This window comes from Rhopilema esculentum, chromosome 15 (genome assembly GCF_057945365.1).
Source record: "Rhopilema esculentum isolate cy_ngs chromosome 15, ASM5794536v1, whole genome shotgun sequence".
In the NCBI taxonomy this organism is placed as follows: domain Eukaryota; kingdom Metazoa; phylum Cnidaria; class Scyphozoa; order Rhizostomeae; family Rhizostomatidae; genus Rhopilema; species Rhopilema esculentum.
In genome coordinates this window covers 10,393,817-10,409,869 of record NC_142829.1, presented here as the reverse complement: position 1 = coordinate 10,409,869, position 16,053 = coordinate 10,393,817, and the positions used below count along the sequence as shown (strand labels likewise).

At 34.4% G+C, this 16,053-nt stretch overlaps 1 protein-coding gene across 6 annotated transcripts; it reads right to left on the bottom strand.

Annotated features, from left to right (window-relative positions):
• Positions 1 to 1,325: 1,325 nt before the first annotated feature.
• On the bottom strand, positions 1,326 to 14,896 carry LOC135685275 (major facilitator superfamily domain-containing protein 8). 6 transcript variants are annotated; one of them, XM_089112745.1, is made up of 13 exons: positions 14,066 to 14,892; positions 13,256 to 13,414; positions 12,146 to 12,204; positions 11,646 to 11,761; positions 11,101 to 11,144; positions 10,335 to 10,578; positions 9,342 to 9,455; positions 8,560 to 8,736; positions 7,202 to 7,289; positions 6,018 to 6,152; positions 5,411 to 5,514; positions 4,029 to 4,225; positions 1,329 to 3,633 (listed from the first exon to the last, which is right to left on the bottom strand). In XM_089112745.1, exons 3-13 carry the CDS (start codon positions 12,175 to 12,177, stop codon positions 3,400 to 3,402), a joined length of 1,485 nt encoding a protein of 494 aa, XP_088968871.1. In that variant the 5' UTR covers positions 12,178 to 12,204; positions 13,256 to 13,414; positions 14,066 to 14,892; the 3' UTR covers positions 1,329 to 3,399. The 6 variants fall into 6 exon arrangements, with proteins under 6 accessions (XP_065057232.2, XP_088968871.1, XP_065057230.2 ...); XM_065201160.2 differs by lacking the exon at positions 5,411 to 5,514 and adding an exon at positions 4,652 to 4,686 and having other exon boundaries at positions 1,326 to 3,633; positions 13,256 to 14,894; XM_065201158.2 differs by having other exon boundaries at positions 12,146 to 12,315; positions 13,256 to 14,892.
• Between the last annotated feature and the right edge of the window lie 1,157 nt (positions 14,897 to 16,053).

Here is a 16,053-nt window from a genome sequence, read left to right as displayed (position 1 = left end):
ATGAACGCTTATCGTTGCTTGCAAATGACGTCATTTTAGATATTCTCCAGCCAAAATGAAAATCAACAACTACCTTGTCATTGCGCATGCTTAAAAAACGATTGGATTTTGTTCCGTTTCCGTGTAAACACTTTATAGTTTAGGATCCGATCTCGTGTAAACGCTTGTGGACCGTACCCATATCGTACCTAAAAGGTCCGGATCTTTTGGATCCGTTCCTTTTTTTCTCGTGTAAACGGGGCCTAAGAAAATTTCGATGGTGCTGTAACATGCTTTCATTGTCCTTCTCATTGGTAGAAATTTTCAGACCTTCAGCTTGGATATTGTTATCCTATTCACATACTACTGCTCTTATCTGGGGATGTACACCAAAATCCTGGCTCATTGAGTGATAAAAGCCTAAAGTTTTTTCATTGGAATCTAGATAGCTTATGTGCGATAAACAGAATTAAGACACCCTTGATTGAGACTCACGACTTCTTTATCTTCAAATATGATTCTATCCTCTCTAACAAGAAAGATGCCGTTATCATGCAGCCCCACTTTATTTGAGAGAAAGGGTTTGAAAAGATTCCAAGTGTCTTGGTTTGAAAGTAGACAAATCTTGGTTGCATTTTTAAAGTGATTTCTGATCGCTTTCTTTCTTAGTGAAACGCACAGGTTTATGCTTTATTTCATTTGAAGGGTGCCACTTTAGATTCTTACAAAGCCGAGATCAGGTATAAATTGCTTTCTGTAGATCCCGCTTCGAAAATGGGGCAATGTTTCCTTTGCCCCATGGAAGACTAAGAAACTCAGTTCACCCAAAACAATAACGTTGTTGTATTTCTCTAGAGCCGAATTCACAGAGCTAGAAAATTCATTGAAAATTTACTTAGATTTCCTGACTCTGGGGATCGAAAGACTGCACAAATTATTCACATTTTTCTGCAGATAGTGAGTTCTAAAAATATCCATTCAACATTCGGTGTCATTTATCAAATCACCAAAACAATAGCGTTGTCGTATTTCTCCAGAGCCAGATACACAGAGCTAGAATAATCTTTGAAGAAATTTAGATTTACAAATTCTGGGGGTCAAATGATTACAGTAATTTGCCACATTTTCTTGCAGATAGTGAGTTTTGAAAATTTCGATTCGACATTCGGTGTCATTTTTTAGAACACCTAAAACAATTACGTTGTCGTATTTTTCCAGAGCTGAATTCACAGAGCTCGAAAATTCTTTGAAGAAGGTATTTAGATTTCTTCACTCTGGGGGTCAAAAGACTGCACAAAGTAGCCACATTTTCTTGCAAATAGTGAGTTCTTAAAATGTCGATTCGACTTTCGGTGCTTCGTAGGCGGTAATGCGATTACAAATTACCCCCTTTCTTAAATATTTCCTTAATCGCTTTCACGACCATTGAGGGAACTTGTGTCGCTAGAGTAGATAGCTGATTTGCATTTAAATCGCGAGGTAGAATCGATATGTTCAGCTGAGCTGTGATAGACCCTAGAATGTGATGATTTTCCCATTTTTTTGTTTTGCTTTGGTTTGCAACTTATTTAATCAGTAACTAAAGATTAAAACACTTCTCTTTTGAATTTACACGCAAAGACCGTAGACTAATAAAATACACACATGTTCATCATAAAAGTAAAACGTTAATCCTTAGGCATACAATGAATTTACTTGTATTTATTTGAAGTATAAATACATACTTAGAACAAAACGTTGATGGGAAATTTGCTATGTAGTTTATTGCTGCGTGGCCACATCCCCTTAAATGAAAGAAATGGTGGTGGTATGAAGATTGAATAATTTTCCGGTCTAAGAAACAATTTGTTGGAAAATTTAGTACATGTCCTAGAGAAAAGGCTCCCTAATCCAAAGCAAACAACAAACAGCTTAACCCGTACTTTTACGCTTCCCGTCGAGATAAGTTGAATTCTAGATATGAGAAGAACCTTCATAACGTGACACCTTGGAGAATTCCTTTTAGGTAAATCGACTAATTAATCATGTTAAGCGTTACGAATCTCAAAAATTTTCGTCAAAAATATAAAAACTCTAGAGATAAAATCTAGTAAGAAATTGGATTGTGAAAAGTCCTGCGAAAACAATCATGCTGCCATGGTAGTTCAACTTGAGGAGAAAGAAAAAAATTTGCAAGCGCGGATCGAATTTTGAAGCTTTTCTGTAACTATTGTCCTAAATCTGCCCAGACCTTGCATAACTCCTGTTTCAGAAACTTTTTTACTCCAAGATTAGAAAAAAAAGAATTATTAATCTTTTCAGTTCTACTGATACCTAAGGAGCTCCTGATTTGCAAGTTTTGTAAGCGATAATGATAATTTACCGAAAAAGGGTTGCTGACCGATACAAAATAGACAGTTATTTTTGGCTTTAACAAATAGATGGTCCAGGAAAAAGATAGAGTCTACCAGGTATATAGACAGTTTCTTCTGTAATTACATTTACATCGAACGAAATTTATTTTCCGTTTTATGGAAAACCTATACTGTATAAAGGATCTATCGATCGAAATGCCATTTATTTAGTGCATTCAGATGAAATTAATTCGTCTTCGTGTTCGTGTCTTCCTCCTTAAGAAGTAAGGGATAAGCAAATCTTGATTTAATTTTTGTCTATTATAATTATGAATAAAGTTTTTCAAAGAAAAATAGGATTGATAACTAAAGCATTTCGTTCTATTCAATAACAGTGGATTTATTCAACTTATGGATGACGTTGAAAAATATATTTTTTCTCAAGGACACGTGTAAGTTTCTAAATTAAAATTGTATAGCTTAGGGAAGCTCTTATGTTGCATGTTATTTAATCAAATAATATTCAAAAAACAACTTTATAAAAAGTGTCGAACAAGCTTTGAAAAGCTAAACAGTTTTTTATTCCTTTAATGCTACATATTATCTTAGCTTATGCGCGCTTGCCGATACGTCAATCTATTGGCGAAAAGATCTTGATTAGCTGACAGGAGTTTGTTTTGCATAAGTTAGTCACTCTAAGGATTCTTAAGTTTTGAAAATTTTTATTTCTAAAGCACATTTGCACTTGTAAACCATCCTTTCCCTCAGGGCTTTGTTCTAGTTGCTTTGCTTTTTGACATCACATGCATGAAGACATAATTCGCTCGACAAACACAAAGTGTCGATTAAAAACAGCTCAAGTAAGCAATCTAATTGGAACAGCATTGCTGAAAGTCTATTGAGAGAAATTATTTCAGAATGAAATGAAAATGAAAAGATAAAATGTTTGCTTCAAAAACAGAGTATTGACTACATAAGCATAGTTGCAAAAATTAAATATGTTGAAATGCTGAAAGCGATATTGTAATTTAAAAGACCCTGTTGTTAATGAAAAATAGTACGCTAAAACAGTTTTATTAACACAAATTTATTTTTCTTTACATTCTTTACCATCCTCTTCTCTCTTTGAGTCCCAAGAAACTGTTAATGGAACCAATCTTTTGTAGAAACCAGCGATCAATGCGACGAAAGTTGCGGTGATAAGTGTTAAGGTGACAAAAAGCCATCTAGGGCCATAATTGAAAAATAATGGTACCATTGACACTGGTCCAAGAAACCTTGACAAGGATCCAGAAGCTGATAGAAAGGCCATAAACAAACCCTGTTTAAGAGAGAAAATAATAAAGGAATTGATATAATCAAGTATTTGAAATTCAACTGCAATAATGAAAAACAGGATTTTCACTTACAAGTTTATAATTTTTTTGAATACATGTAAGGAAGTAATTCTTTTTATAAGGGCCTAAAATATGGGTTTGTTGCAATACAGTTAAGTTCACAATATTGTGGGTTTTAAAATAAGTAAACCTCATTCGTTCGATAATCAAATTGTGACGGAAGTTTTATAAGTTTAAGATTATTATGCATTCTTTGTTGCAGCATTATGCAAACAAAACATAGCATTAGCCAATTTTATTCGTTGATTGGCATTATAATTACAAAATGCGATACCTCAAGAACAAGTATAAAAACAGCAAAAAGCATTTGGCGCCAGACCTGCTTTCTTGGCCCAATAACTTTAGAGTACAGCGATGCAGCGACCAAGATTGCAATGCAAATGCCCATGTTGTAGACAAAACTTACAACCAGATATTGTGAAAGGTATATCTTTGGTGTGGATTTGCACCAGCTGTATTTAATCGAGCAGCCTGAGGACAAGACTGTCTTTGTTGCATTTCCAACTTGGAAAACTTCTGCAAATCAAGTACAGGCTATTTAGGCATTTTTGTTTGTGTTTATATATTTGCAGCAATGCATTATGCCAGAGAGGACTTTTTAAACAAAATCAGGGGGCACGGGGGCTTATTTGCTGGGTACAAAAAATCCTCGATGTAGCACAGGGCCAAACAACTGTAAGAATTTCTATATTTGTCTAAGGCAAGGTAGCTTTTACAAAATTAGATAAAGCTGCCCTAAAACTCAACTTTTAGCTAAAAAACTGTGCGAATTTGGATTTTTCTATGGTGTGTTGATATAGCCTCAAGTGGGTCTTAATCGAGGCGAGGTGAGGCGGGAGATTATTAACAATAAACCATTCAGTATAAAAGCTGATTCAAGGGGAGATTTTATAAAAATAGTCCATTATTGGCTTCTTTAAGTCTCTGCTACGTTACATTTACCTCTTACAGAAAGCAAACGGCAGAAATCATAGCATCTGGAAATGAAAAAAAAGAATTCAAGCACATGGAAATTAAATCTTCTATCCCTAAACTGTGTTCTTGAGACAACCTTTAAGCTTTAGTTTTTGAAAGGATAGGCTCAGTCATATTTCAGCTGTTCATCTACAGTCTTTCCCGATACTTAGGATCTTAGTGCAGAAGCCGTATGATTTGAGGACTTGATTATATCTAAAGAAGCTATCTTGGGACCGTATTGCAAGGAATACATTGAATAATGAGTTAGAATCAATACAATTAAATAACGACTTTATACAAAATTGAAATATAAGTACGAAATATTGAACATTACTCTTCATCAGTTAATTGATGACTCAAACTTGGAAGAATTTATCTATGTTCCAAACACAACTTGAGGTAGCTTTGGTGATTCTTTATTAAAAAAAAAATTGAAAAAAACTTGGTCATTTTTCAAACACTCTGTGACTCTGGATTTGTATAAAACTTCAATAAATTCTCAAATTCTCGAGAAAATGTTTTTTTACTTGCAACAACCTAAAAAGTTATTCTTGATACGACGTACTCATCTTTCATTCGTGGACAATATCATTATCTAATTGTACTAGCTTTTGCACATTATCAATCGACGTACAACGCGCTGAACTACATTGATTATAAATGTTTTGGATACTCTAAATCATACATGCAATTCGATACAGAAGATAGATATTCAGCTTTGCAAAATGTTCTCTGCAAACATACCTTCTCTTTGGAGCTTTGGAATATTACTTCCCCAGGGCAATGCAATAAAAAACGAAAGCATCAACAATACAAATCCGAGCAAAAGAATCAATCGTTCTTGGAATCTACGTAGAAAAAAACTTGATGGCTATAAGATTATTCAAGGCTTTTGAATCAGTCAGGTAAATACATTTTTACAGAGAAAGAACCTTTGTCCCTGAAGAGAAACCTTTACATCTTGAGGAAATGAAAATACACATTTATCAAATTGCAAAAGAAATATATGATGTTGGCTTACGTATCACCATTATAATATTATAATGACAAAGAGCAACCATTCATTATCCACAATCTTATTAGCTTGCAATCCCAGCTAGTGATATAACCGTTTTGGATGGTAAGTGATAAACTATGCATTTAAAAATGTTTTCAAAGGACCCTAAAAGCTGTCATCTGATTCTAAAACTATGAAGAGGTATTTTCTTTGACCATCTAATGGAAAGGAAAATTTAAATTCTGATTAGATGTCATCTTATTATTGGAATAATTCATAGTAGCAATGTTTAATATTGCAAATCAAATGGCAGAAACAGTGTCCAGAAACAATTGAAGTACAACATACACTTACTTTCTCATGGCATATCTAACAATCAATAGTGCAATGAGGGCGAAAATACCAGATCCGGACAGAACCATCCCGGCGTAAAAGACCGCTTGAGCTTTGTTCCAGCCAAACTCTGCTTGCATCAGTGGTGTTGATACCCTAAAGGTGAGTAATTGAACAAAATAGTGATTTAAAGTGCATTATTTACAGTTCGTTATAAAGGATAGTTCTAGTTTGAACTAATTGAGACCAACTATTTACACAAATTAAAACAAATTACAATCACTAGATAAAAAGCATTATAGGCTTTGCAGATGGAGCATTTTTTATTTCCATGTACAAAAGATCATTTGAAACCCTAAACTTTGCAATCAAGTTGCTTTCAATGCAATGCTAAGAGCACTTTATGCATTAAGAAAGTATTCTAGTTATCGGAGGTAGGTGATTGAGATTTGTTGAATGCCTTTAAGAATCCTTTAAGAATGTAAGATGCCTATTTCGTAAAATTCATAGCATTATCTATGTTACAGCGTTATCTATGTATCAGCTTTTATGGTACAGAACAAGATAATTCTAAGTTGCAAGGTTAATGCAATCACTAAGCAAGGTTAAATGTGAGCATCTGGTGTTCTGTACAATAAAACCAAATGCACCTCTGTCTGTAAGCCATCGAACATTATTGATGGACCGGCAAACAGTAATTATTGTTTCCTTGAGCATGTAAAGAAAAAACTACCAAATAAATGTTTAATTAAAAAACTTTGTTAAAATGATGAAAATTATTGAAAGTTTTTGCAATGTGGTGGAGTTAAAAAGTATTCAGAAGTTAAATAACTGCTACATGCTTTTTCATTTTATTGGGCTGGCTGTTCCTTTTTGGTTACTTTGAGACTAGATGTCATTTGCAGGACCCTTTTAATATTACAGTTTATTTGGATGATGAAATATTAAATTTTTGATTAGGTATGAGAAAAATTTCAAAATGAAATCCGACCAACAGCTTCAAAGAACCTTTTGGCAGCTAAGAAAGTATTCCGTTTTTTCGATAAAGTGAAGTTATCACAATTAGGTTAAAACAGGAAACGGACAAATACAAAAAGGTAAAACAATTGATGTTCAAAAAGGAGAAAGTTTACAGACAGGTGCTAATTGAATATTTCAACAGAGTTGGTTAAGAAGAGAAAAAAGGAATATCATCAAATGCCTACGTTTCAACGAGGGAAAAGGCATAGAAGAGGAAGGAACACGCGGCAACCGTCACAATCAAAGCACCCATATCTGGTTTTGGAAGTTGACCTAAAAAATAAATATTTGGATAGCAAATATTCTGCTTGCTAAACATAATATATTCATTTGCTATACTTTATAATCATAGTTTGCTTTTTTGAAACTAGGTCGTTTGCTGCTATGTCCTCAGCTACTAGTTCGTTGGAAAGTTTCTTCAAAATCACAAATTTCAGAAAAAAATTTCCATTTCAAGACAATAATTTTCAAGAAACCCTGAAAAATGGCTTTTAAAAAAGAAACATTACGTCATAACATTGATCGAAAACTCTACACTAGGAAATATATATACCCAGTTGTTGATCGAAATAGGCAAATCAGAAACGCGAGCACATGACTGTTGAGGTTACCCAATTAGTGCCGCTTGCATTTATAGAATGTTACCAATGGAGTCCTAAGGTGAAAACGAATTCCTGTTGCTTACATAATGGCAGTTTTTTCGTGCTTATGTAGATAGATTCCAAAACTGCTAGATGGAAAGAAGATCGGGCTTTACCAATAACTCAAAACATGTCGCCATTATAGTTTTTTGCACAATCAGGGTTTTCCAGTAAATGTTACCCTATAGCAGAATCGCAGGTTTTAGTTGCACTTTAAGATCGGCAAGACCGAGGTGGCTGTTTTTGTGAGTTTCGTTTCGTTTCTAATAATAGAAGAAATATGCTGTTTTATTCTATCTTCTAACCTTCGGGAAGTGCGTCCTACCTAGCCAGAATCACACTTGCACGTAAACTCAAAGATAACGGAACACTTTTTGGTGTTAGGAACGCAATCCTTATGGTGGACGCACTTTTGGTGGAAGTGACTTTTTGTACCAAAACAATATGGAGATTAACAGCAAAGAAACATTTTCTAATGACTTGTTTTATCTGACTTACAAATCGCAAATAACTGTTACCGAAACCGGGCGCTTTTGCGGATAAAATTATACTTCAGCCAAGAAATTTGCTATTTTCACTTTATGTAAACTGAAAAGACATTCTCTATATAACTTTTCTCCAGAAGAATCCTTGTTAGTTATTCATGTTCCGGGTCGAGTTTAGACTAAGAACAAATCATCAGTGCCCTATAGGTTGGTGTTTTGATAAGGTTCATTTTTCTTTGTTTTGGAAGAAACAAATGATACCCTAAAAATTAACAAAAGAGAAATGTCTAAGTTTATAGTCTTTGAAACTGTGCAGTCATTAAAAAATCCCTAAAATATTGTCTGTACAATTGCTAAAAAATGCATTCAGTAAATGGTAAAAAATAGGAAGATAGATGATCTATGTTGGTGGGATACCTGCTTTGGAACCCTTGTTAATTTCTATGTTGTATTCTTTCAAAAAAAGCAGAAATAGAAGCAAAATGAAGATCTCGATGATAATTCCAATCCAGCCAGCTACGTTGTATATGTCGATGCTCAATAACGAAGAATGACCCTTTTCCCCGATGATAGGGACTGCAACAGACTGCAAAGCTGTTCGAAAACAACTGAAATTTAGAAAAATGTTATAAATATAATCCTACTTAAAGTATCCTTAATGCTTCCCATGCCATTGAAATGAGATTTTGACTCCGAACCGCTCTTGGTCGGAGTCGAAATCCAGTTTGCTGCTTCAAAAACCCACGCTCATTCCACTGAGCTAAACAGCCCAATGAAATGAGCAAAGAATCTCCGAAGCCAACACTGGAGATCTCACCGTAGCCAAGGCAGTTTTTGTTTATTCTGTTTTGGCTTTAAGCGTTCGTCAGAGCTATTTTAACCGTAGTTATAAAATCACAAGGCAAAGGCTAATATATATACATTTACCATAAAATTTAATGGTTTGAATAGGATAATCGGATTCCAGGAAGAAAATCTAGTCTTTCTTATCTAACTAATATCTTGGTCTAGATTGATCCATGAACATCAAAGTCAAAATATATACAGTTTCCCTTTTAATTGGAAAATTTGATTTCCTTGTGGACATCGATTTTTTGGAAACTTTTTGGCTAAGACATAGTCATGGTTAGGAGGTCTTTAGAATGGTTAAATTCGGTTTTTTGCTTTATTTTAAAGAAAAAATGAAAATGGCATTTTACCTGTACCAATTGCGTAACCAGCAAGCATCAAGAAAGTGATGACAGCGAAAGCATTTCTTCTTTCAGATGTTGTTGTTGACTGAGGAATGATAGCACGGCAGACAGCTTTGTCACCTAAGCAGACAAATGTAAACCTAAATGATTTCTATACCAGACACAAAAAAGTTGCAAGTATGCTTTTGATTTTACATGAAATCATATCACTAAGAAAATTAAAAATATATATATACCTAATTTACAATTATTACCTCTGTAAGATTTTGACTACATTATATGTAAAAACATTTTCTAAACTGTGCTAAAGGATTTCAGGGTATACTCAGTTTATACTTCTTGAGATATATAATGAAATAAGTACTGCAATGTTAAAGATGGCTAACATTCTTATCAATTTATCAAAATTGGTATAGCCAAAGTCAATAGAAAAACTTTTGTTTTTTGTTCTGATCTAGAACTTGAAAACACTTTTATCCTAATCATGTGACAATATGAAACACCCTCGCATCTTGCAATAGCAGTTGCAGGCAGTTTCGTTTAGCCCAGCGCACACAGGCGACCCACGTGTTTAAAAAACAATGATATTTGGGCTTTTGAAAAATTGCTCATTTCCACGGGTCAGTGACAAAGATTTTTCCGTTTCAAAGTCTGTCTTCGCGGTTAAAATACTTACTTTTAAAAAATCATTTCTCAAACGCAGGAAAAAGAAGAATTGAAACCAATTAAGCTATTGCTTTTTCATCTATCGACTTTCAAATTAATGTCCTTTCGTTGAATATCTGTTCTGTCCAAACAAAGACCGATATTTAACTTTTTGTTTCTTTTTTTTGGGGGGGGGGGGGCAGCATGCGAAACATGGAAAGCATGCAAAATATTTTCCTTGACAGTTACATGGTATTTGCTAATGTCTCTCACGAATTTCAAACCTATAGGGACCTTCCCTACTGACAGCTTGTGCTGTTAAAGAAAGCCAGCCACGGAAATTTTATTATTTACCTGTCGACAGGCCAATTATAAGCTTTGCAGATAGAATCAACATTTTCCCATGAAAACCATTATATTTTTCAGGAAGCAGATAAAGAAAGTTTCCAACAATGCGAATAAGGGCACATGCTACCAGTGGCTCTATTGCCGGTCGGTACTGGCACCAGGCACCAAAGAGAAATGAACCAGCTACTTGGCACAAGCTGAAACCACCATTTGTCCAAGCAAGAAATTGGGGAGTGACCGTAGGATCAATCTATAAAATTAAGACACTTATAATAAACCTTCATAAAACGGGTTGCATTTCATGGCCCTATTTGCAAAATGGTTGTTTGGAAAAAGAAGCTCACTTAATAACAAATGCTATTAATATTACAGCTTTGGTTTATGAAATATCAAAAATGATATTCACGCCAAGGCTTATAAGGATAATTGACCTTGCAAAGACTATTATACAACATAATACACCTCTATTATATATATACCTTGTCGTTAATATTCTTTGTAACTGCATCGAGCATTAGGTATACCATTTTACTTTTCCGTTACTGCTTAAGAACTGTTTGCTTTTCACACAAACGAAAATGGCATTGCTGTTTTCAATCATTTTGAGCTTTGAGTTCCAAAAAAAAACATCTATTCTGCTAATACAAATCAAAGCTCTTTTATTGCTAATGAAAATCATGGCAATGTTCTAGCTGTTGATTTTACATGAAATAATATCACTAAGAAAATTAAAATCGAAGATATGCTTTAAAAGAATATAAAAGAATCTTGCCTTCTGCAGATAGGGCCATAATGACGGCAGGGTGATTGAAAACTCTAGAAAAAATGGTGACAAATATACTTTGAAAAATTGTTTTGGTAATCAAGTTTTTATGGCCTGGTTTGTTTAACATCCTTAAGTTGATTTAAATTTTTGAAATATGTTTTCCTAAACCCTTTTTTTAAAGCAAAGCCAAGAAGAGGCTTAATGTTGAAAATTAACGTGGGCTGTAAAAGGAATAGTTTTTCACAGTGAAATTTCTAAACCTCCACCTAGACGTTGCCAAATCTACGCATATAGCTGTGCAACTCTATCGCAAAAAGAAATTTCGAAAGAATATTGGCTTCATTTATTCAGATCAGATTTCATTTGATCTTACATTATTTTGCTTTTGTTTGAATCATCATATAACAAAAATAGATAGTATTTACAAAGAACCAAATAATTTTATATTTTTTATAACAGGAATAGAGTCAAGGTTTTGCTCTTACATCTGAATGCAGATTTGGGAAATATTCCATCGTTTATTCTTTTTAAGCTAAGCAAATGATACTTACCCATTGCACTGAGTAAGACGGCTAAGTAAATGACACGAATTGATCTCCATCTAGCTTTGTATTCTTTTGCAGATTCGTGGTGACCACAATCTTCTACGTCACTTTCTTCTGAATCTCTGTAGTAGAATTAAAAGCAGATATGAAAGATTGTGCTTTAAAAAATCATATACAATGGATTAACAGATAAGCGAAAGGATTAAAGGAAACGATCATTCAAATCTTTGCATCTGTCTCTAATTTTTGTTCTTTTATTAATATATAAATTGTATTTAGAAAAGTTGAAGCATAACAACCCACGAGTTTCATTTGATCGTAATAACTAAATAAATAGATAACTTGGTAGGGAAAGGGTCAACCCTCCCCAAGGCAGAAATTTAACAAGCTGTCATTATTTTTAAAATTTCTAAAGGTTGTAATTGTGTCTTAGGGTGGCGTAGCTCAAATGGTCCGCTTCTATTATGTGAGCGAAATAATGAAATATTCTAAAAAGTGTAAACTACCTTTCAGCCTCAAGAAGTTTTTTTGTTTCCATGATAATAACTTTTCCTTTTCTTCAACTCTATCTCCGAAAATAATCTTGTGTTAAAACCATAATTTCTTCAAAAAATGATTTCCATTAAGAATATGTTTAACTGATAGTGATGATGCAAATGCTGACTAAAGATACTTCCTGTCAAAAGATTAAAACAGAATATTAGTGAATATTTAGAAAATATCATATTACGGTAAAGAGTTGTTAAAACTGCGGGATCACTGAAGCATGCGCACCCCGATGCTTGCTGGGTAGAAAAATTCACGAATTTCCATTAACTGAGAAAAAAATTACTTATGACGATCATGTTACCGTACGGAAGGAGTTAGGAAGGCTGGGAGGAGTTAGGAAGACTGGGAAGTAATACAAAGTTTATTGACCTTTGTTTTTTATAAGCACAAGATAGAATAGTTTGGGAGCAGGGAAAGGGTAGGCTGTATAAAAGTTTACAAGAAAAACATATAAATGGATAGACAGACTTAAACAGAAGCATTCACGTGCAGAAGAGAAGAACTCGTGTGCTTAGAAGAATGTTTATCATTATAAAAATTGAGATTTTCAGTTAAGCCTGGGCGACACCAGGTCTAGTTTTGAGTAAAAAGAAAATATCCCAATCAATACCATAATATTGAACAAAAGGAAAATAATGGTTTACCTTACGTGAAAAAGACAACCTGTATGGATTTAGTTTGGTCAAACTTGTGTATTTGTTTTTTACCTGACATATTACAGTTTACTACGACAGAATTGAAAACTACGACATATTTCTGAATATACGAAATGTCATAAATCGGCCGAGATATGCCCAGTGAAAGTTTTGTCGTTTCCTTACAGATTACTCGTTTCAAAAAGTTATAGAGGTTTGAGATTTGAGGCTCGATTTGAGTCTGATAGAGAAAGAGCCTCTAATTTTTTTGGCCATATCTCAGCCACTTCCTACAATTTATTTTTGTGGGTATTTTGCATGGAAAAAGCTGCAAGTATTTCCCGAGCGCTTTCTGGTTATGGGATCAAAATTTCGAACATTCTTGAAATAGACTTCTTTTATATCAATAAATAATATTTCAACAATACTTACCGCGGATACAGCTGCAAGTAAAGAATTAATACCTTGCAAGGCAATGCATACGTCCCACAAACATGTGCAGAGATCATGGGTAGGCACAGAGCATACAGCCTTCTTTGAAAACCCCGTTTTTGAAGCTGGGAAGTTGCCATAACAATGTCTATTATTTTTCTAAAATGAACGTACTTGAAAATTAGGGCTCATCCGTGGGCATTACCATTGTCATTTTATCTAAAAAAAATTGAGAAGCTGTTTTTAAGCCACATTGTCTTTTGATGATATGATTGTGGCGTGTTTTCAATCCGAAGAAAAGACGTTGAACTATTGATTTGACAGGGCACAATCAATTTGTAAAACGGGTGGAAAAAGCTTTGTTAGAAAAACAAAACAAAGCAATTACGATAGAGAATTTTGATCATAATGGTCACAATTGCAGGTTTTTGATTTAAAATTTTTTATAAGAATGTTGCATTGAGAAATCATTATCATGGTACTGATAATTATTTTCAAATTTTTTGTTTTTTTATCTTTTTTTTAACAAATTTGTTGATTTAGCTTGCAAGTAATTTTTTTCAAAAATTTTTTAAAAATGTGTTAAAGCCCTGCAGGGATAGCCACGCGTAAAGAAAATTTACCAATGTAAAATAAATGAAAACATTGATAAAAACAAATTCACGGCAATGCAAAAGTTAAAATTGGTTTTCAAAAATCAAACATTTTGTAGCATGCAAAAGCTTTTCGTCGGACACTCATCAGTAAATAGGCAAATTAATCTTCGAATCCCTAAAACGCAACTTACGAAAAGCTCTTAGAGTAACTGACCTTGCTCCGTATACTGCACCCAGTGACCTCATTTTTAAATGCCAAGACTATTGAACTTTGACAAACCATACAAACTTGAGACAGTTGGCTACCATGACCCCCCAACTATCCCTATCCTCAGAATATCGTTTAGCTCTTCCAATGCTCTCACACCCGCTCCATTCTTAAACATAGTCTCGCCATGTTCTTCTTTGTCTTCCTCTGTCTCTTTTTCCATCAATCATACCTTCTAAAGCAAACCTGGCCAAGAACACTTATTTGTATATAAGATTGTTTATTCAATAATGTTCTTATTGTAATTTGGGATTAAATGATTGAATTTTGAAAAACTAACTTAATTGACGTAAGTTGTAATTAATTTTTTTTGACTTTCAGTTTCTTTACAACACAAGTTTATAAACCTTCCAAAATGGACGTAAAACCTCAGTTTGTAAACACTTTCTCTCCAAAACAAGGAAGAAGTTTTGTTGTCTTAGATCGCAGACGTTTGTCTAAGTCTAAGTGAATAGCCTACTCAAATCTACTGTTTTGTATGTCGACAAAGAAATGGGGCAGATAAATTATCATTTCTAGAAAGGCCTGATAATACCAGTGGCGGCTCGTGGGGTAAATTTTTGGTGGGGCTGATGACGTAATATTCGAAAGTTAAAGCCATAGATACGGAACGCCAAGAATAATAAAAAGCTTTTCCATTCCTTACTACCTCTAATCAACAAGGCTGTCATCATTTTGAAAGTTTCGATTGAAAAAAAATGCCACTATTAATCATGTATAATTTTTTAATAAGCAAAATAATAAACTATGTGAAATGTTGGTGTGCCAACTTTATTCATTCAAGTCCACTGGACCGTTTCTCTCTTCACAAAAAGATGGGGGATGTCCATAAAATGTTCATGGGGGATGTTCATGGGGGATGTCCATAAAACATAGACAACTTGAATATGGCCAACCCTTTCAAGTTATCCTTAGACGATATCCTTTGCATTGCATATCATGGCAATTAAAAAAATTTTAAAGAACAAAAAGTTCAAACTGTTAATTGATTAATTTTCATATGACGTGAAGCTAAAATTGTTCAAGTTGAAAGCCTGCATTGGAAATATGCTTTATGCCATTAGAAGGCCTACGGCCTAGCCTTCATTAATAGAAAGTGCGGGAAAATAACCGACCCGAGCGAGGCTCGAACTCACGACCCCTGACTTTGTACGTCAGGTGCTCTACCGCTGAGCTATCATGAGCTTATTTGAAGATCGGCAAAATTAATTCTGATAAAGATTTAACTTGTATGCTTTATTTCAAAGTTTACAGGCTGATGATTCGAGTCATTGAATACACGCCACTCTGCTGCGTTCCACTTCAAGATCAACATTGCCTATCACAACAACAAAAATCCAGCTACCATTGAATTGAATTATTTGGGGCTAGTCTCAACTAGCCCCAAAGGAATGCAGATTCGAGGAGAATTGGCCAATCAGAAGGTAGTCATCAATTGAATAGTAGAGTCATGAGAGGCACTTGATTGGTGCATTCTCTGCTAGTTTCGGGCTAGCCCCAAAAGTTCGGGACATGGTTTCTGATACGCGTGTTTGTTCAGTTTTCGAAACCGCGGGCAGTGGGACCTAAACAAACTAGAGAATGGACAAACAGTGAAACTCGAAGCAACTAAATTAGATAGCAGTGCTAAATTAGTAATGGACGTTGAATTAATTTACGTTTATAAATCTAAAACCTATTTTTGGAAATCTTTGGTGGGGCTGAGCCCCACTAGCCCCAATACATGAGCCGCCACTGGATAATACTAATGCTGTTTTGCGCGCAAAACATCACACATACCACAACTTGCTTGTGGTGCCATGACCCACTGCACACTTTATACTCACTCGTTCTGATGACCCTCCCCCCCCCCCCCCCCCAATTCACATGACAGATTTACGGCAATGTAAAGTTTCTCTTTTCTAAAGCATCCGTTGTTAAGTCGATAAAATGAA

Excerpts from the sequence above, each read along its gene's own strand:
- LOC135685275 (XM_065201158.2), bottom strand. The coding sequence starts at position 12,177 with ATGGAAACAAAAAAACTTCTTGAGGCTGAAAG. Across the intron at positions 6,153-7,201 it reads GCCTTTTCCCTCGTTGAAAC|GGTATCAACACCACTGATGC; the intron begins GTAGGCATTTGA and ends ACTCACCTTTAG. Across the intron at positions 3,634-4,028 it reads TTATTGGGCCAAGAAAGCAG|GGTTTGTTTATGGCCTTTCT; the intron begins GTCTGGCGCCAA and ends TCTCTTAAACAG.